Source organism: Meles meles, chromosome 1, assembly GCF_922984935.1.
Source record: "Meles meles chromosome 1, mMelMel3.1 paternal haplotype, whole genome shotgun sequence".
Taxonomy (NCBI): Eukaryota; Metazoa; Chordata; class Mammalia; order Carnivora; family Mustelidae; genus Meles; species Meles meles.
Window position 1 is genome coordinate 115,245,365 of NC_060066.1, and position 20,129 is coordinate 115,265,493.

The 20,129-nt window shown below is 47.9% G+C and overlaps 2 protein-coding genes across 2 annotated transcripts in view; one reads left to right on the plus strand and one right to left on the minus strand.

Annotated features, from left to right (window-relative positions):
* The first annotated feature begins 47 nt into the window (after positions 1-47).
* Positions 48-9,288, plus strand: TRIM45 (tripartite motif containing 45). The gene is made up of 6 exons (XM_045980941.1): positions 48-793; positions 2,463-3,196; positions 4,504-4,633; positions 5,229-5,343; positions 7,007-7,133; positions 8,494-9,288. The coding sequence occupies exons 1-6, from the start codon at positions 306-308 to the stop codon at positions 8,640-8,642; spliced, it is 1,743 nt and encodes a 580-aa protein (XP_045836897.1). The 5' UTR covers positions 48-305; the 3' UTR covers positions 8,643-9,288.
* A 7,543-nt stretch (positions 9,289-16,831) lies between these two features.
* TTF2 (transcription termination factor 2) overlaps positions 16,832-20,129 on the minus strand; it is a 42,282-nt gene continuing 38,984 nt past the window's right edge. Inside the window, exon 23 of the mRNA XM_046027361.1 lies at positions 16,832-18,725. Coding sequence (XP_045883317.1) covers positions 18,581-18,725 — 145 coding nt within the window. The 3' untranslated portion in view covers positions 16,832-18,580. The remainder of the gene's footprint in view (positions 18,726-20,129) is intronic.

The following is a 20,129-nucleotide window of genomic DNA, read 5'->3' on the forward strand; positions in this document are numbered from 1 at the left end:
AAGACCAGCTCAAGACGTAGACCTGGAAGCGCTTCCGGGGAGGAGGACTTGGGGGGCACAGGAGGGCGTGGGCGCGTCTGGTATGGGATGCCATGGAAAGGAGGGGGCCCTCCTAAGTAGGTCTGCGGGTGGTTCCTTTGGCGACTCCTCTTCTACCATTTTGCCCTGTGAATTGCCGAAGAGAGAGTCCCCATGGTCTCTGCTCAAATTCTGGGAACTTTCTCTTTGGGTGGGCTTAATCACCTACTACTTCGTTATAGAGCTCTCCACCGCCTTTTCTGTTACTGGGCACAAACGTGGGGATTATGTCAGAAAAGAGGAAGCCGCTGCTGGGTCTCGTAGGCAAACTCCCCAGGGGGACCGCATTGGGGAACTCAGGCAAGACTCACTGCCCTTTGTGCATGGGGCTTTTCAAGGCCCCCAGGCTCTTGCCTTGTTTGCACACAGTTTGCACCACGTGTCTAGAGCAGCTGGAACCCTTCTCAGTAGTGGACCTCAGAGGGGGAGACTCTGACACAAGCTCTGAGGGGTCAATATTCCAGGAACTCAAGCCACCCAGTCTACAGCCACAGATCGGCATCCTCTGTCCAGTATGTGATGCTCAGGTGGACCTGCCCATGGGTGGAGTGAAGGCTTTAACCATAGACCACCTGGCCATGAATGATGTGATGCTGGAGAGTCTTCATGGGGAAGGCCAGGGCCTGGTGTGTGACCTGTGCAGCGACAGAGAGGTGGAGAAGAGATGTCAGACCTGCAAAGCCAATCTCTGCCACTTCTGCTGCCAGGCTCATAGGTAAAGATGGGATACTCCTCCCCACCCCACCCCCCAGGTGTGGTTTAAGAGCAGAATACAAAGAGGTACCAAGCCAGAAATCCCCAGGTGAGCAGATGGGACGGAGAGCTCTCTGGAATGCCAAGTAAGGTCAAAGAGCAGTATATGCTGTCATAAGTACTCTGGAATGGTAGTTAACTCCTGCAGTCTTACATAATACATCTCGGAATAATAGAAGCAAAGGTTTGCATAGTCCTTTTCCGTTTGCAAAGCACAGTCGCAGTTTCCTTGGATCATCAGTCCTTTGTATGGTGCATAATTGTGTGGGCACTAGATAAACAGAGAAGAATGCACAGCCTCTGGCCTCGATTGCATTTGATGCCTTGCAACTCTTATAGAAAAGCAGGCGCTGTTTTCACTCCCATTTATTATTTGGGGAAACTGAAGCTCAGCAAAATGTGATTTGCCGAGGCCCCACAGCCAGTAAGTAGCATATAACAGAATCCAGTTTTTAAATCCAGGTCTTCTGACCACATTCTGTGCTCTTTCTAGTAATCCACGCTCCCTTCCCAGTATAAGGGCTATTTGGCTGTGCCCCATCATAGCCTTGTCTTGTACCCTAGAGTGACTCTGGAGCTTGGTGAGGTGGGCCGATGATAGGTGCTTGTTGGGGTGCAGATTTTTGTCTTTTATGGCATTTGGTGCACAGCTGGTCACATGAATCACTCTCTGTCCCTTCTCCACCCCCACCCCCATTCCAGGACATCAGATTATAAAATAGCCAAGATTTTAGGATTATCTTAAAATAGTTTTTAAATTCTGCCTTCCATTTGTTTTCTGGTATCACCAACAGAACAAGTTAGTAATCTTCAGTCTTTCTATTTTTAACTTGTAATTATGACTGCCTTGCTACCAGCTAAACGGCTGACCCTGTTTTCTCCACAGCCGCTCTTCTGGTGCCAGAATAGTCATGTGAGCTCTGAGTTGCTATCATGCTACCAGGGCATCTCCCAACCCTCATCGGGTTTCCTGGGGATTTCCCTGAATCTCTAGAGGGTCACCGGAAAGGGGAATTAAAAGAGAGCTGTGACTACTGACCGTTGATTTCAGTCTTTCTAACAATGCCAGTGACTTGGGGAAAATTCTAGCTTGCTGCTTTGGGTGATGCAGGCACTGGTCAAAGGAAATGCTTTACCAAAATCTCAAGTGAAAGTGGAGGGAGACTCTCTGTCAGGGCCAGCTGGACACTTTTTCATTGTTGGGGCTTATTGCTGTGCCACGTGGCAGAGTTTCTGTCTCTTGGTGCTGGGTTCCCACCATGTTCTCACCTCTACGCTTGCTGAAGGAGTAGGCCATGGCTCTTGTCTCAGCTTGCCAACTAATGCTTCAGAGAAAGTTCCAGGCTGTAGGCTTTGGTGTTGCAACCTTAGGCAAAGTCCCGTCCCAGGCCATAGAGCCATAGTCTACTATCATTTTATTCAATGTAATAGCCTTTTTCGAATAGGTGTTACTATTTCCTCCCCGCACAGATGAGGAGGAACTGGAATCAGAGGATTGCATGGTTAAGTAAGAGGTCAGAGCAAGGGACCAAACGCTGATCTGTTTGACTTCCAAGCCATGCTCTGAAAACTGCCAGACTGTTGCCCAGCTGAACCGGCCCCTAATTGCCTGTCCCTGACTCTGTCCCTAGGCGGCAGAAGAAAACAACTTACCATACGATGGTGGATCTAAAAGACTTGAAAGGCTACAGCAGGATCGGAAAGCCCATTCTGTGTCCTGCGCACCCCGCAGAGGAGCTGAGGCTGTTCTGTGAGCTCTGCGACCAGCCCGTGTGTCGGGACTGCGTGGTGGGGGAGCACCGGGAGCACCCCTATGACTTCACGAGCAATGTTATCCACAAGCATGGGGACTCGGTGCGGGAGCTCCTCAAAGGCACCCAGCCCCATGTGGAGGCGCTGGAGGAAGCCCTCCTACAGATCAAAGGGGTGAACACTGCCCTCCAGGAGCGGGTGGAGGCCGTAGCCGCCGACGTGCGAACGTTCTCTGAAGGCTACATCAAGGCCATCGAGGAGCACCGGGACAAGCTGCTGAAGCAGCTGGAAGACATACGGGTCCAGAAGGAGAACTCCCTGCAGCTGCAGAAAGCCCAGCTAGAGCAGCTGCTGGCAGACATGCGAACCGGCGTGGAGTTCACGGAGCACCTGCTGACCAGTGGCTCAGACTTGGAGATCCTCATCACCAAGGGGGTGGTAGTAGAACGGCTCACAAAGCTGAACAAAGTCGAATACAATGTCCATCCTGGAGTAAACGATAAGATATGCTTCTCTCCTCAGCAGAAAGCAGGCCGGTGCCGTGGCTATGAAGTTTATGGGGCCATCAATACCAAAGAGGTCGATCCAAGTAAATGTGTCCTTCAAGGAGAAGGTAGGAAGGCATTTCCCGCTGGCCTGGAGAGGGCGGTGGGCGAGGACATGGTGTTTAAGGAGGTGTGGCTTTTTCAGCTGGGGCCCTCATCCAGCTAGGAAGAGTTTCCTACCAGCCAGTTTACCGAGGGCAAGAACCATAGTGATTGAAAGGACAGTGGCCCCTTCCTTGCCCTTTCTGTTTCGTTCTGGCCAGGGTACAGTTAGTATCCCATACAGCAGAGAGGCGTGACCCTTTTCCAGTTGAGCGAAGCAGTTACTAGCAAGGACCTCCAGGAGCATACTGTTTCTATCAGATGGTAGAACAGAGACTGCCCAAAGACAGTAACAGGATAGGACGGGGTGAAGTCCTGCCTGCCTGCAGAGGAACATGGCAGGGCCGCAGGGGGCTTGGATCATCCCAAAGAGAGTTTCAGAGGAGTGAGGAAGACAAGGTTGGAGCATACTTTTCATCTGTGCCCTTCTTGGTTTATGTAAGCCACATCTTAACATTTGAAAGATTATGGTAAGCATTTCATTTGGTAGGGGGAGAAACAATTTCCTTTGACTCTCCTGTCCCTAAAAGACCCTTCTATTCCTAAAAGCAGTTATTCAAACACAGATATGTCGGAGATCGGTCCTGATGGGCAGACTGGACCATGGATGCAGCTGACTCTGGCACTGGAATTCTTAACCTTTCGGAGGTCTTAGGTCCCTTCGAGAATGATTTCTCCCCAAGAAACATCCACTAATTTGGACACCCTGCTTCAGGAGATTCTCTGACCCCTCATAAGCCTCTGCAGAGACCACATGGTAGTTCATGAGCCCCTCGTTAAGAAGCCCTGTTGCAACTGCTGGGCCGGAAGCTGCACCTAGTGACTATTTTCCCAGCAGCTTGGCCCAAGTGCTGAAGAGTCCAAGCCGATCAGCTGTACCCCTCACCAATTCAAGCACGATCTGCAGCTCAGACGGGATAGCTTTGGGCTTACAAGCTTCCCTCACAGGGTCTAGAGGTTTTCTGCTCTGACTACAGAGGTCCATCCCAAGTCTTTTCAAAGCTCCCTTAGGGCTGCAGTTAAGATTCAGGATCCTGGGTGATCCAAGAGCAGCAACTGGCTGAGAGACAACCAGGCTTGCCAGGAGGGACTCCCAAGAGGTATGCTCTGGGGACCGGAGTGGGAAGGGAAAAGAAAGGGAGCAGGATGATTAGTATAAACAGGAAGCACAACCTTTTGTTCTAAAGAGAAGAAGGAAGATGGTGTCTGATCTGCAGAGGCAGTCACCCCATCTGGCCTTTCAGGTGAGGACTGAGTGTTGGATCTTCCACAGATCTCCACCGAGCCCGGGAGAAACAGACAGCCTCTTTCACTCTGCTGTGTAAGGATGCAGCTGGAGAGAGCATGGGTCGGGGAGGAGACAGTGTGCAAGTCGCGGTCATCCCTAAAGATAAGAAAGACAGGTGTGTATTACATAGCCCGGTGTCAAGGGTAATAAGCAGTGATGAAACTGGACACTTAAGGCCCCTTTGTAGTTGGGGAGGTCTGCCTGCAGTAGTTACATCCAACTCCCCCCTCCATGCCCCCCAGATGCTATTAAAATACGTGATATGACCAGTTGGAGCAGACGTGTTTTCTTGTGTGGGTTTTATGCCAATACTCCACTCTCTCCCGAAAGTCTGCTCCCTGAAAAATACTCTTATGTTGGACCCAATAGGCCCCTTCTCAAAATGCAGCCCCACTCTGCTACTCCATTGGGCTGGGAGTATATTCGTGTGTCTCCTGGAATCAGAGGAGGGAGGAGAGCGGGAGGGTACAGCAAGCAAGTCCATTAAAGAGAACACAGTGACGCCTTCATGGAATTCCTCTGTACATCAGATTTTATTGCTTCCTTCCTGTTGTGAAACTAGTTTCTGAGACCAGTGAAAGGGACGTCCTGCTTGGGGGACATTTCAGATGAATGTGGGGCTGAATAGTGTAGGGCTCACACCTCAAGTGGTGGGAGGCTGCAGCAGGCCTGTGAGAGTGAGTGGTTTTTTGAACCCCATCTGCATTCAGTCCAGTCAGAGCGCTGGTGCGAGATAATAAGGACGGGACGTACTACGTCTCCTATACCCCCAAGGAGCCGGGTGTCTATACCGTGGTGGTCTGCATCAAGGAGCAGCATGTGCAGGTGAGTAGGACCTATGGCTGGCCCTGGCTACCCTTCTCCCTTCTTCCTCTGGCTTCTACCATCTCAGGTTGTGGAGATGACTTGGGGGATCAGCTGTGTGAAGGGATTGCATGGGATCCTCTTTCTTCCTTCTCTTCACTTGAGAAATGACCCAGATTTTGCAGGTGACCATAAGAACTCTGTGCCTATTCCTCCTCCTGGCTGTTGGGCTTGTATTTTATTATTCTTCCCATTGGAAAATTCTTAATTTGGGAAAGATACCTTCATCCCAGGGGGCATTCTGCCAGGGGACAAGCATACACTCCAAGTGATACCCTTTAGCTCAGGATTGTTCAGACTGTAACCAGACAGACTGGAACGTACTAGAACACAACTGAGGAGAGTTACGTCCTCTCCCCTCAACTGACCAGTCGTCTCTGCCTGACCATCTACCCTCGTAACTCTTTCGCTTATTTCCATATGTGCTCAGCTCTTACCAGGGTTACTGTACCACCTCCTCAGACAAGGATGACACTTTCTGGTCTAGAGATTGTGATTTTTTTTAAATTGGGCCATACTCAGCAGATCCATCAGAATCGCTAGTACTCATAGGTTTTCCCCAACCAGAAAGCAGCACTGACAGGGACGATGAAATACCATAGTGTCATGACATGTTGGGCTTGTGGTGTGTACAGGAAGGGAGGGGAAGACTCCTGTTCAGCAGCCACTTGCTGCCCATCTAACTACATTGGCCGGAGTGGGCTAAATGCCTCTGCCTACATTCTTAGGCCTTTGTTCCAGGCCATTCAGGCCTAGGGATCATCATGCAATTGGACTAAGGAACAAACGTGCTAAGGTACACAGTCCCTATAGAGCAAAACCAGAACTTGAACCCATTTCCTTGAACTCCAAGGTGTTTTTAAAATGGATCATAAATTCTTGAAAGGAGGAGAGATGGAACACTTGAAAGGCTTCTGAGGTACCAGATTCTTTGTTTTGTGCTTCTGCAGACAACATGCTTCTTAGTCAAGGAAAGGCCTGTGAGCTACCTTATTAGCTACTGATTGTCTAACACAGGACAGAAAGTGGAGAACGGAAGTTGTCCTGGAAGGAGAGGGGCAGGTGGGAGAGTTTCAAGTTTGAGGATTAAAAGCACATGCTATTCACCTTTCTGCCTGTGTCCTCACAGACTGAGACTTGGTGGATGGGGAAACAAATGTCCAGGATGGAGGGGAGGGAAGAAGGGAGCGAGTGTGAGAGGAGGAGGTGTGTGACAAGGCGTTGGAGAAAGGATCATGGGACGGCCTAGCCTTGTGGTTGTGGCACTCTACTAACGAACCCCAAGATTCCCCCAGAATGGAGAAGATGGCGATACCAGTGACACAAAACACAGCTTTTTAAAAAATTTATAAATTATATTTATTTATATGGGCTTATTCATGTATCAGGCGGGCTCCATGCTAGAGGGGCCACACAGAGCCCTTGACTCTCATGCATTTGTACGTGGTGCCACACTGCTAAGCACCCAGCCAGTCGCTGTCCCCTCATCTGTTTTCCTTCTGCTGTCCTCAACTCTCCAGGGCCAGGCCCTGTGACTGACACTGCGTTTAAGCAAATGGGATGCTCAGCACAACCCTGTTGACTCATAACGTGCTGTTCTTTGCTCTTGGCCTCAACTTTGAAGGGCTCGCCATTCACTGTGACTGTGAGGAAGAGGCATCGTCCACACCCTGGCGTATTTCACTGCTGCACGTTCTGCTCCAGCGGAGGCCAGAAGACGGCTCGCTGTGCCTGTGGAGGCACCATGCCAGGTGAGGAGGAACACTCTCGAAAGTCTCCCGGCAGTGTGGGGTCAACTACCACACAGCCACTGGGTTTAGGAGACTCAGACTTAAGCTTTCTTGCTAGGAATAATAATCCATGCATATCAATATACCACAGTTCTAACAGTTCGCTTAAAGCTTCTCTGTTCTGAAAAGTGAGATAATAAGCTTCAAAGTTCTGAGTTCTTTTTTTTTTTTTAAAGATTTTTTATTTTATTTTTTGACAGATAGAGATCACAAGTAGGGAGAGAGGCAGGCAGAGAGAGAGAGAGGAGGAAGCAGGCTCCCTGCCAAGCAGAGAGCCCGATGCGGGGCTCGATCCCAGGACCCTGGGATCATGACCTGAGCGAAAGGCAGAGGCTTTAACCCACTGAGCCACCCAGGCGCCCCAAAGTTCTGAGTTCTTATGAGCCCTGTGCTTCTCCCCGGGATGTTTGATTTCCGTCTGTATCCTTTCCAACAGCCTGGCAGTGTAAAAAAAAATCTAAACCCACTCTGCTTAGAAATGCCAAGCAAGTCAAGGATGGGGAAGTGGGTGATTACATCAGTTGACCAGGTCTGGCTCTTTTCTGAGGGGAAAGAGGGTCGACTCAGGGAAGAGACCTTTTTCTTTTTAATTATTTATTTTTATGATTTTATTTATTTATTTGACAGACACAGTGAGAGAGAGAACACAAGCAGGGGGAGTGGGAGAGGGAGAAGCAAGCTTCCTGCTGAGCAGGGAGCCCGACTTGAGGCTCGATCCCAGGACCCTGAGATCATGACGTGAGCTGAAGTCAGACGCTTAATGACTGAGCCACCCAGGCGCCCCTCTAATTTTTTGTGTAGCCCAACACAGGGCTTGAACTCAGGACCCTGAGATCAAGATCTGAGCTAAGATCGGGAGTCGGATGCTTAACTGACTGAGCCACGTAGGCGCCCCCCCTAATTATTTTTTAAATAGTATCCTATTGTGTCCTTACTCTGGTGGTGGGCCGTAAGATAGGCTCATGCACCCTTTTGCATAAACACTTTAGGAACTATCTTCTTCATTTCAGCCACTCTTCCCGTGTCTTTTATTTCAATCACTTCACAGTTAAAACCTAAACCGGTTCATCTCGAGTTAGCAGAATGTTAAAACTACGCTCTCAGAACTTCAGCAAACCTTAACTGATGCGCTGTCTTCAGTCCTCAGGAGGCCTCCTCTCCTCCTAGACAGGCACCAGACAGCTTGTTTCTCTTGCCGGGTTTTTATTACATGTTTTCACATCCATGAGTCCATGTGTTGCCAGAAATGTTAAGTTTCCACGGAAAACTGCTGGACTTTATTCTTAATGGTTGTCTTCTGTCTCCTCTTGGTACTGCACAGGTGGGTACCTAGGCTGCGGCCACGGACACAAAGGCCACCCGGGGCGCCCGCACTGGTCATGCTGTGGGAAGTTTGCCGAGAAGTCAGAATGCACGTGGATGGGTGGGCAGAACGCACCGAGGAGTCTACTCAGGACCGTGGCACTCTGACGCCTTCCTGGGCACGTGGTCGACCCGTTAGCTGCAGTCAGCACAACTTCCAATTACCGGAGGACCCCAGACCTTGATTAATTCTGAAGAAACGGATAGAATTAAAAACAAAGTGCCTTATCTTACACTCTCGAGTTCCAGTCCTTTCTTGTGAGTCACTTGCTGATGGTATGTACGGACCGTTGAGCACCAGAGACCACGCTTCTCTCTTCATGATGGTTGGCAGTGTTCATTCTACACCGAGGCTCCCTTCTCTCACTCAGGAATGGAGCAGTCTACGCCGTTGGAATTTTGCGATCATGCGGGGAGTCTAGTTCTATCTTTTGGATATGTAACTCATTTATTTCTCCCACAGCCATATGTTTGCTGTTTCCCTCAAAGCATTAAGACTGCCTTTCATCGTATCTACTTTTTCCTAGCACACTTTAAATGGTTTATAATGGGATCTTGCCATTGGGGTGGAAGGTCCGTGGCTTAACCCCAGGCCACGTCCATCTCATACTCTTTAGGCTATGTTAGTATTTAATCAAGGGCAAACAAGCAGAAAGTAAATAAAGGGAAATGGTGTGAAATACCACCTCAGAAATTGGTTACGGTTCTACTCTTGCCAGGCAGTCTAGCTACTTTCATCCTCCTCACATCTCCCAACCTGCTGTTATTGACAGAGGAGTCTTTACTCTGGTCTGTAAAGCTAGGAAGTTCAGTCGTTGCTCCGAGTCCTAGAGCAAGCCTGCTTAGCTGTTAGAGGCTGCAGAGAACTCTGGGAAGAGGAAGCACGCAGTGCTGGTGCCTCAGGCCTGCCAACGGCTTCACTGTATATACTTGGTGTGATCTTCTGGGACTCTGGATTTCAGTATGTATTAGATATAATTACTGAAATCTGCATTTCAGGAGCCATTAAAAAGCAGGTGACTCATTTGAGCAGTGAGTTGGGTCAGGCAAAGGAAGCGAAGCAAGCAGACGAAACACACGGACTGTCAGTCATTGCGGGATACATTTATTTCCTCCTTAGGACTGCGAGATAGCTACATCATAGCCGTAATCCTAAGATAGTCACTGTATTCCCACCCTTGTCCAGGAAGATTCTCTTTGGTGCTCTCTAACCCAGATCTGATCTTCCCACAAGACCGTGATGGCCCTGTGACCCTCTCAAAGTGTTAGCTACTTGCTTTTCCTTGCTTCTTATAACCACTGGGCCCCCACATCAGGAGGGTGTCCTGTGAGCTGATCATTGCTGCTTTAGGATCAGTGCTGCTTAGCCAGGAGGGATCTTTCCCCACAAGGGATATTTAGTCAAGTCTTAAAGACATTTTTCCTTGTCTAGCTGGAGGCTGGTGCCACTAGCATCTGTTGTGTAGAAGTCTGGAACGCTGCTTAGCTCAAGGCAGCCTTCTGCAGCAAGGAATGACCCAGTCTAAAAGGTTCGCCGTGCCTCTGTTGAGCAGCTCTGTTCCAGACCATTATCTCTCTTTTTTTCAAAAAATGGCCAGCCTTGAGGCTCATGCCTTTCTACGACTTGCTGCCCCTCCGTGGCCCCCTCATTCCTTAAGATTTTAGCCTGAGTTTGCTCCAATGGCAGAACCATGCCTCATAGTCTCAGATTAATTCAATATTCACATAGGCTTCTTAATTCCGTGTTCCTTTTCCCCTACCTTAGCCATACAGTCAGTCATCCCCTCCACCTGGCTGGGTTCCAACTGCACCCTCCACATCAATTCCATTTCAAGCATCCCATGACCACAAGCTCCCCCATCTTTACGGTTCACCCACGAGAATAACCCGACCCTCTTCTGGAATACACAATGCAGTGATTCCACCACCTTCTCATGGTTCCCCTCACGCCTGCATGTGCTTTCCTTCATTCTCTCTCAGATTCTACAGAGCCAGCAGCATCATCACTCTCTTGCATGTGGTCTCCCTATCATTTTTGGTAAAAATGATCCTGGTTGGATGCAACACTCTATCTAATCCAACTGGATGATCCTAGAGAAAAACACAAGAGCATGAGGACTTAGCCTCCCTTTAAATCTACGACCACAAATTTCAGTGGGCACCTAGTTGTCTGCCAACATCTCCCTTGTCAATGGCTCCCCCACTCTCTAGACAATTAGTTCATATTTCCCTCACAAACTCCACTTTCTACCCCAGTTCTCCTCCCCACTTATGACCTTGCCTCCTATTTCACCAAGAAAATAAAAGGATTCAGAACAGAATTCTCCTACCTTCCCACCACATCTACAAATCTGCCTATGTCCTTATCAAAAGCAAAACTCTGGGGCACCTGGGTGGCTCAGTGGGTTAAGGGTCTGCCTTCGGCTCAGGTCATGATGCCCGGGTCCTGGGATTGAGTCCCTCGTCGGGCTCCCTGCTCAGCGGGGAATCTGCTTCTCCCTCTGCCTGTTCCTCCCACTGCCCGTGCACACACGTTCTCTCTTTCTCTCTCTCAAATAAAATCCCCCCCCCAAAACAAAACAACGAAACAAAAAACAAACCTCTATACTTGTATGCTAGACCACATTGCATCTCCACAACCCAGGAACATTGCTCCAGGAATTCCCTCAGGAACATGCTACAATATTTCCCCCTCTTAAAAAAACAGATTGCCCCTGATTTTTTTACTAGGCTGCTAGGGCTGCCATGACCAAACACCACAGACTGTGGGGCTTCAACCACAGAAATTGCTTTCTCTCAGTTCTAGAGGCTGGAAGCCCAAGGTGAATGTTTCTCTTGAGGCCTCTCTCTCAGCTTACAGGCTGCTGCCTCCTGTGCCCTCTCCTCCCTGCAGACACTTCCCTGGTAGCTCTTCTCATAAGGACAGAGTCCTACTGAGTTAGGGCCCACACCCATGACCTCATTTGACCTCAGTTACCTCCTTATAGGCCCTGTTTCCAAATACTGTCACACTGGGGATTAGGGCTTCAATCTATGAATTTGGGAGGAAAAAAATTCAGTCCATAACATGTTTCACCCCCTCAGCAATGCTCCATTTTCTGTTTCCCTTTAAAAAACTTCAAAAATAATTGTTTACTAGCTCCACTTCTCCTTGCATCCTCTTAGATCTAACCCCATCAGGCTTTCTTCCTCACCCCTCCACCTCTTGTCAAGGTCCCCAGTAATGCACACATTATGGAACCCAGTGATCAGTTCCCAATGTTTCCATCAACCGCATTTAACACAACTGATCCCTTTCCCTTCCTTGAAACATTCCCTTTGCTTGGTTCGCATGGCATCACTCTCCTTCATTCTGTCTCTGACTTTTCCTGACTTTTCATCTTTGCTAGTTCCTCTTCCTTTCTCCCAATTCAACATGTTGGACAGCCCTAAGGATCCATTCCTGCATTTCTATGTCCTCCCCCTCCCTAGACGATCTCCTCCTCTCCTGACTCTAAATACCAATTAGACATGAAAACTCTTACGTTTATCTCCCACTCCAAATTCCAAAGGATTATATCTCATAGCTTAACACCTCCACTTGGAGGCATCCCAGGCGCCTCAAATTTCAGATGTCCACAACAGAACTCCCAGTTTCCCATTCCCACTTCCCACCTGCCTACACTAGCAAACTGCTTCTCCCGCAGTCGGCTCCATCTCTTTCAGAGGAAAATCCAAATCTGTTCTTAAAGGTGGTAGGTAGAGTCAGTGGCCTGGCAAACGTGCTTGACTCCCCCCTCACATACACATCCAATCCACGGGTGAGTCTGTTTGGCTTTCCCTTTGAAATACAACTGCTGAACACCGCTCTCCACCTCCACGGCCACTGTTCTGGTATAAGACACCCAGATCTCTCCTGTGCCTCCTAGCTGGTCTCCCTGCTTCCACCCTTCCCCTCCTATGTCCTCTTCTCCCATCAGGAGTTAGAGAGATCCTTCTGAAATACCTCAGATCACGTCACTCTTCCACTCCACACCCAACATCTTCCCATCTCACTCAGAAAAAAAGCCAGCGTGTGCATCAGCATGTAAGAGTCTGCACCCCGGCTCCCAGTTCTCTCATTTCCTCCCCACTCACCCCTAGTCACTCTGTTCCAGCCCAACCTGCCTCCCTGGGCTCCACAAACACTCCCCATGCTCTATGTAGCAGCCTTTACATTCACTGCCTCACCATCTGGAATGCTCTTCTCACAGATATTTAATGATTGTCTCTCTTTCTCCTCAGGTTTCTGCTCCTACATCAAACATCATCTGTCAAACATCATCCTATCAGAGAGGTCCCTAATTACCCTGTATAAAATAGCAACTCGTCACCTCAGGGCTCCATATCCCCCTCACTCGGCTTCATCCCCACCTCACATACATATTCTATTTGTTTGTTCTATAATGTTTGTTCTCTGTCAGCTCCATGGAGACAAGGATTTGGCATTTATTGACCACATTGTTCCTGGCACATAGTAGAGGCTTAATCAACATTTTGTGGAATAAAAAAAAAAAATCTCATTTGGTACAAGTTTCAGTTTGGCTCTCCTTGGTATCTGTTTCTATACACCAGACTTTGTTTCCCCCAAACGCCAGATTTGTCATTTAATCAAATACCACTCGGGGAAAAAAAATATCAGCCTTTCTCTCAAACCTGCTAGATAAATTGTATACACTTTAGGGACCAGCCTTGAATTTTCCAATTATCTCAGATATCCAGGGAATTGCTTTGCCGTGGAGAAGCTTATAGTATTACATCATTTTTCCCCATGTGTCTTTTAACAAGTCACGCTTCAGAACCGAGGATAAAAAGCTTTTCATGTATTTCAGTTGGAAAAGGGTTTTGGTAATTGTAGAACTCTACTGTAGATGAAGCTCTGTGCAAAAGAAAATTTCTGTCAGTCAGACATCCACGTTCTGGCAAATACCCTAGCCTTGAAGCAGTATTCATGGTAGCAATTCCTTTAAAAACATTAAGATAGTTTGTGTGGGAGGAGGGGTGTGGCCTGCTCATTGCCCTGCCATACAGTGGGGTCCAAATTCAATTCGATGGTCCTACCAGCTGACAGACGTGGCAAAGTTAAGAGTGATCTGCAGAGCCTCAGATTCCTGAGGTGAGGGGGAAAAAAAAAGAGAGATCTGAAGATTTAGGAATTGTTCCCAGCGTCACAAAGAGCTTCAGAAATCACCCTTGAGTTGTGAGCAGTGAAGCATCAACATCAGCAAGGTACAGTATCATGAGGTAAGTTTTGTCTCTGGTGTTACAGGTAAGACAAGAGAGCCACAGATTACCGCCTCTGTCCTCTGGGATGTCGTCAAAGGATAAACACCTTAGCTGTCTTGGATAACAAACACACACATCTACCGGGCAGCCCGCCCACTCTGATCTCTGAAATGCAGTCCTCGCTCAGCTTTACCCCAGAGGATGCATGCCTGCTGAGTTTGTCTCCAGGGGAGGCTGGGCGAAGTGACCGCTAATAGAAGCAGGATGTAGAAAGGCATTTCCCTCTGCCTGGTTAGCCTTTCGGTACTGACTTCAATTCCCTCACCGCTTTCCCAGTCTTCCTTAACTAGTTCTTGTTCTAGCTCCTTATTCCAAGCCCTCCCATGACCACCCCTCTCCCTGCAGCCCCTGACACCTCCACAGCCATTTGGGAGATTGTAAACCTCAGAGAGGACGGGGATGGTTTCAGGTTTCACTTTGACCCTTTGGCTTTCAGTGCCCAGCAATGCCTGGCATATTTAATATCAATTTTTGAACTGATGTACAAATGATTTAGCAGTGCAAGAATTCTCCCCATCCTACCTTGCATACATCATCTCTACCCTCCCTTGGATTAGCTAAGGATTCTGGGTAAAAGGACTCAGGCCAGGACAGAGGTGTGTAGCTGCGGATCTGTCTGCCGGGTTCCCTCCCTAGGGGTAAGGTTCTTCCTTACTTCAATCCCCACCTACTGACTCTGGGGGGTACTTGGTGCACTCACTAACCCTAATTTCATTTTTATTTCTGAAAACATTTTCATCTAGGTGACATGCTTAGGAATTCTAAGTTCTTATTATAATTCTTGGCGTTTCCAGCTATTTTTAAAATTCTTTCTGCCTTTTCTTAGGACAAGATGCTAGACAGCAAAGAGCAGTACAATCTCCCCCTTTGTAAACCCAGTTCTCTCAAGGCATCACGGTCAGTATCAAGATTCCCAATGACCACGGAGGTCACACTGAGCACTGATGGCTCCACGACTATCCTACTAGTTCAGAAGAGTCTGACTTCACCTCTGAGCCTGGCTGAAAGCCACTTCATTGGGCAACAGAGACAACCACAGAGTAAACAAGCCGAAGGTCCCACACAGCTGTTCGCAGTCACACACACAGCCCCTAGAGAAAAGGGTCATACTCCACGCAGATGGCATCCTACCTGCTGCTGTTCACGACTGCGTGGCAACAGGAGTCCTTGGCGGGATTTTTAAAGGGCTCGGGGTTCTGTCCAGCCGTGACATGCACTGAATGCCCTCTGTGATCAACACTGCTAACAAGAAGCTAAACCATAAACCTGCCACAAAGGCAGATCTGTCACATGAGAAATCCCTGGTAAATTGGGTGCTCCATGGGGTTGTGCTTCTGGATGGATGCTTGCCAGCTGGCTTTCAGCTGCACCCAGGCTGCTGTCTTACTCTCATATGCCCAGACCCGGTCCCACAGCAGTAACACGCGCGCTTGTGTGACCCTTCACGGCTTCTAAAGCCTCAATGGCATCCTGTCCTCGCCCGAGTCTGGTCCGGTAGGCAGGCAGCTGTAAGAAAATCCTCCAAGTTAAGTGTTTCTCTCCTAAACAGTGCTTGGGACGCACATGTTCATCAAATATGCCTTCTGACATGACCGATGTCCATCCCCTGAAACAGGCTGCAGTGTATAGAGCAGTTACCACATTCCCAGTGGAGCCTGATGGGATATATGCTAATCTATACACCTTACAGATCAAAGAGCCTCGCCTGGCGGGGAACCTGTAGTTATCAGTCAGCCAGCCCAGGGCAGAGACAGGCTTTGTACATCCTTGCTGACCTGGGAGCCACTGTTCTCTGGGGACTGTACCTTTGCTCTGGTGTGTTCATCTTAAAACTTGCAAGAAAGGGCAATCTTACTTCTTCGTTTCCTGATCTCATCACGGACCTTATTATAGTTGCTGGGTTCTGAAAACAATGCCCACCTTGTGAATGGGGCAACCAAAGTGCAGAGAAGTTAATGATCTTTTTCAGGTCTACATCCCTAGCTAAAACGAACCTGAAACTCAACTGAAGACTGAGTTCTCCAAGAGAACTCCTCCTATGGGCTATATTGTCACCTTTGTAGGTCTTTAGACCTTGTCATGAGAAAGCACCTTTACTTATCCAGGCTCTGATGCCTCAGTCCACACTGTGACTGGGTTAGCAAAGGGCTTCAACTCCCACCCGTGACTCAAGGTTGGCACTCACAGTTCCATCTAGGAGAACTACAATCCTTTCTCACAGAAATTAGCAGATGTGTTTTGGAAATGATTGCTAAGGGGAAGAAGGAAAGAGGAACAGCTTCCCAAAGTATACAAGTCTCAAGAGCTTTTATCAGAGTACAAACTGCTATCTGACCAACCCTAAAATCTCAATGGCTTAAAACAGTATTATTTCTTGATCATGTGATAGTGCCCTAGGTGAGCAGAGGTGAGGAGAGAGGCACACATGCAGGCTTTATTCCAGTCATTTGGAAACTGAGGCTTACTAGTCTGGCAAAAGGTCCATGGCCCCAAAGGAGGTTAAGAATCCCTGATCTAGGGGCACCTGAGTGGCTCAGTGGGTTAAAGCCTCTGCCTTCGGCTCAGGTCATGATCCCAGGGTTCTGGGATCGAGCCCCGCATCGGGCTCTCTTCTCCGCGGGGAGCCTGCTTTCTCCTCTCTCTCTGCCTGCCTCTCTGCCTAGTTGTGATTTCTCTCTGTCAAATAAATAAAATATTTAAAGGGAAAAAAAAAAAAAAAAAGAATCCCTGATCTAGTGGTTTCTCTGGGGCCTTGCAGGCTTCCATCAGTTCCTTGGCATGTAGGGGGCCAATGAGGGAAGAACCAGTGTGACAAATCACTCATAAAGTTGGAGGGAAGGTAAGAAATGACTTACATTACCTCTCTCCTTATCCCATTGACTAGAACTCAGTAATATGGACCCACGTAATTGCAGTGAACGCTGGGAAATACAGTCTCTCTGGGTGCCCAAGAAGAAAAGGAGATGGGGTTAGCAAACACACATTATCTCTGCTACACTGTCAAGCACACATTTATTGAATTATACCAACCATAACGCAAATACTAAACGATACAATGCTAAATGAGAGAATGACACTACATGCCACAAATACTGTCAATTTGTAAAAATGCAAATACAGGCATACCTTGGCTACTGCAGGTTTAGCTGCAGACTGTAATACAGCAAATATCATAGTAAAAAGTGAGTCAAATGAGTCTCTTGATTTCCCAGGCATATAAAAATATTTACACTATATTGTAGTCCATTAAGTGTCCAACAGTAGAATGTCTAAAACTATCAATCTTAATTAAAAACTCTTCTATTGCTGGGGTGCCTGGGTGGCTCAGTTGTTTGGGCATCTGACTCTTGGTTTCAGCTTGGGTTGTGATCTCAGGGTTGTGGGATCAAGCCCCGCATTCGGCTCCATGCTCAGCACGGAGTCTGCTTGAAATTCTTTCCCTCTCCCTCTGGCCCTCACCGTGCTCATGTGTGTTCTCTAAGCAAACACATAAATTTTTTGAAAAAATTCTTTTTTTGTGAAAAATACTATCATCTGAGCTTTTAATGAGTCGGTGGAGGGTCTTGCCTCAATGTCAATGGCGGCTGACCAGTCAGGGCGCTGGCTGCGGTAATCTCTTAAACTAAGATGATGGTGAAGTCTGCCACATCGAAGGACTCTTCTTTTCATGAATGATTTCTCCATAGCATGGAATGCAGTTTGATAACACTTTCCCCACAATGGAAGTTCTTTCAAAAGCACAATCAATCCTCTCAAACACTGCCGCTGCTTTGTCAATGAAATGTGTGATTTTCTAAATCCTCTGACATCATTTCAACAATCTTCACAGTGTCTTCACCAGGAGTAGGTTCCATCTCAAGAATCCACCGTCTTGGCTCATCCAAGAGCTCCTCATCTGTTCAAGTTTTATCATGAGATCGCAGCAATTCAAATATAATAATGATGAAGAAGCCTCAAACACTGTGAAAATTACCAGAATGGGACACAGCCACAAAGTGAGCCAATGCTGTCGCAAGAAATGCGGTATCGGCAAGGCACAACGAAGGGAGGGAGGTCTGCCTGTGCTGGAAAGATGTCAGGTAGTAAGCTGTGTTTCACAAGCAGCACATGATACTCTAGCAATGGGAAATTATGGAACACCACGAATGAAACAAGAGCAAATACTGGATGGTTCGAGAATACCCAAACCAGACATTTGTTCACAGACGACGCATCTCCTTGCCCTGAGGCTGGTGCAGCAGAACTGTCTGGCCAGAGACAGCTGCAGAGGCCTGGCCTCGGGGTCCACTCTCCGCCCTGCCCTGAGACGTGTGAGAAGGAGCAGCCTCACTGGTAGGAGAGAGGGAGGGCCGCCATTGGAAAGGGCAGTAACACTGGTCTCCCGTGAGCTGAGAAGAACAAGGCAACGGAGGGCTTTTTGAGTTTTTACTGAGGCTTTTGTAACAACTCCCCTGGTGTTGTTTTCCAAAATTATCTAACTCTAAGGCACATTCTTTTTTCTGAAGTAATTCTTTGGTTTCTACATTACCCTTAAATAAGTTGACTGATCGACCTGATGACCCAAGTGGTTAATGTGATCACTGGCGCCTAATTCCTTGGGTGAGATGGCGGCTCCTTCTGCAGAGGGCCTGGGGCTTGCCAGTAAAATGAGAAGCCGAGGGGGGCTCAGAGGACCATATGCAGGTCACTGTTCCAGACTCTACCGCAAACCCGCAGCGGTACGACCCTGAGCCCTAGAAAAGTTAGATTCCGAAAAGGACTTTGAGGTCAGCTAGAGTGAGCTTCTTGACAGATGTGCCAGATCCTGATAGGACCTGTTTGGCCAAAGTTTTCTTCTTCTCTTGGAGGTGTAAGATCTTCTCTTCTACTGTTCCCTCGCAAATAAATCTTAAAAAAAAAAAAGAAAAAAAAAGATAAGCAAATAATCAGAAACCCAAAAAAGCGTATTTAATAACCTACCAAACTTGTATTTATGCTTTAGTTTTTACATGAGATTTCTTCCTTAAGTTGTCTTAAGGTTTAGTTAAAAACTCCATGTTTATGAGAGCCAAACAACCCTGACTAAACGTGTGCCCGTTTAAAATGATGTGATTCAAGTTATTTTCATTTCTTTCTGAAGCTAAGGTAATTGGGAACGTGCCAAAGTAGGCAAACACTATCCCTATCCAAAAAAAATGCAGAGATCCAGCTGTCATCCAAAAAGCTCAACCTTGATCAAGTCAGAAGGCCTTAGAGCTTATCAAGTTCCTGCCGTGTGTGCTGGTGTAAGCACAGTGTTTTATTTCTTGGCGAATTCACACTGAGAATAGGTTTTACCCCCTGAAGAAATGCCACTATACTCATTCCCTCTTTCAGCAAGTACTGATTGAGCATTTACAATATTGCCAGGTGCTGTGCTAGGTGCAAGGATGGAGAGATGCATACAGTGAGTCCTGTGCTCTCAAAGAGAACACAGGAAGAGAGGCATGAAAATACACAATCACACGAGCTGGGAAGTGCTACAGTCATACGTCCAGTGTGCACAGAGTAAAAGGAAACATCTCCAGTGTTCAGGGAAGTCTCTGTTGAAGACCGAGTTCGTTATGTGTGGCCTGTGGATGAGCAAGGGTTTGCCAGACGCAGCATAGAGTGGGCGTCCCAGGGAACGGGAATGGAAAAACCACGGCCGAGTTTAGAACAGGGTTATGTCAGAGGAAGATCAGGTGGTCCAGTCTGGCCAGGGCAAAAGTCAAAAGGACTCCACCACATTGCAGAGCAATGACAGAAGCTCTGGAGAATGGTGGGGGTCAGATCATGAGAGGCTCTGCATTTCATGCGAAGAAATTCAGACTTGAAAGGTGATGGCAGTGTGGATGGGAAAGAGGAGATGGTTTTGAGACATTTCAAAAATAAAATGAATGGACTTGGTACATGAAAAGGGAGAAAAAGGGAGGAACCCCATCTGTGGCTCTAGGATTAGATACGAGGATCCTATTCATGTAGAGGCGGTCTTCAGAAGCATCGAGAAATCGGAGGCGGTATCTCACTTCAGTCTGTGACATTCTGAGTTCCTGGAACGTGTCATAGTACTTGCTCCATAGTGAACACTCGGCAGGTATCAGATTTAGGAGCTGAATGAGACGGGTGCACAAGTGAATGGATAATGGGTACACACTTGGATTCAGAGGGTTAGCAGGGATTTGAGTATCGAGGTCTGATGCTGGAGGCCTTGGGGACGCAGGTGCAGACTTTTGGACTTCCTGGAGCAGACAGGATTACTAGGGGAGGACCATACAGGGTGAGGTGAGAGCT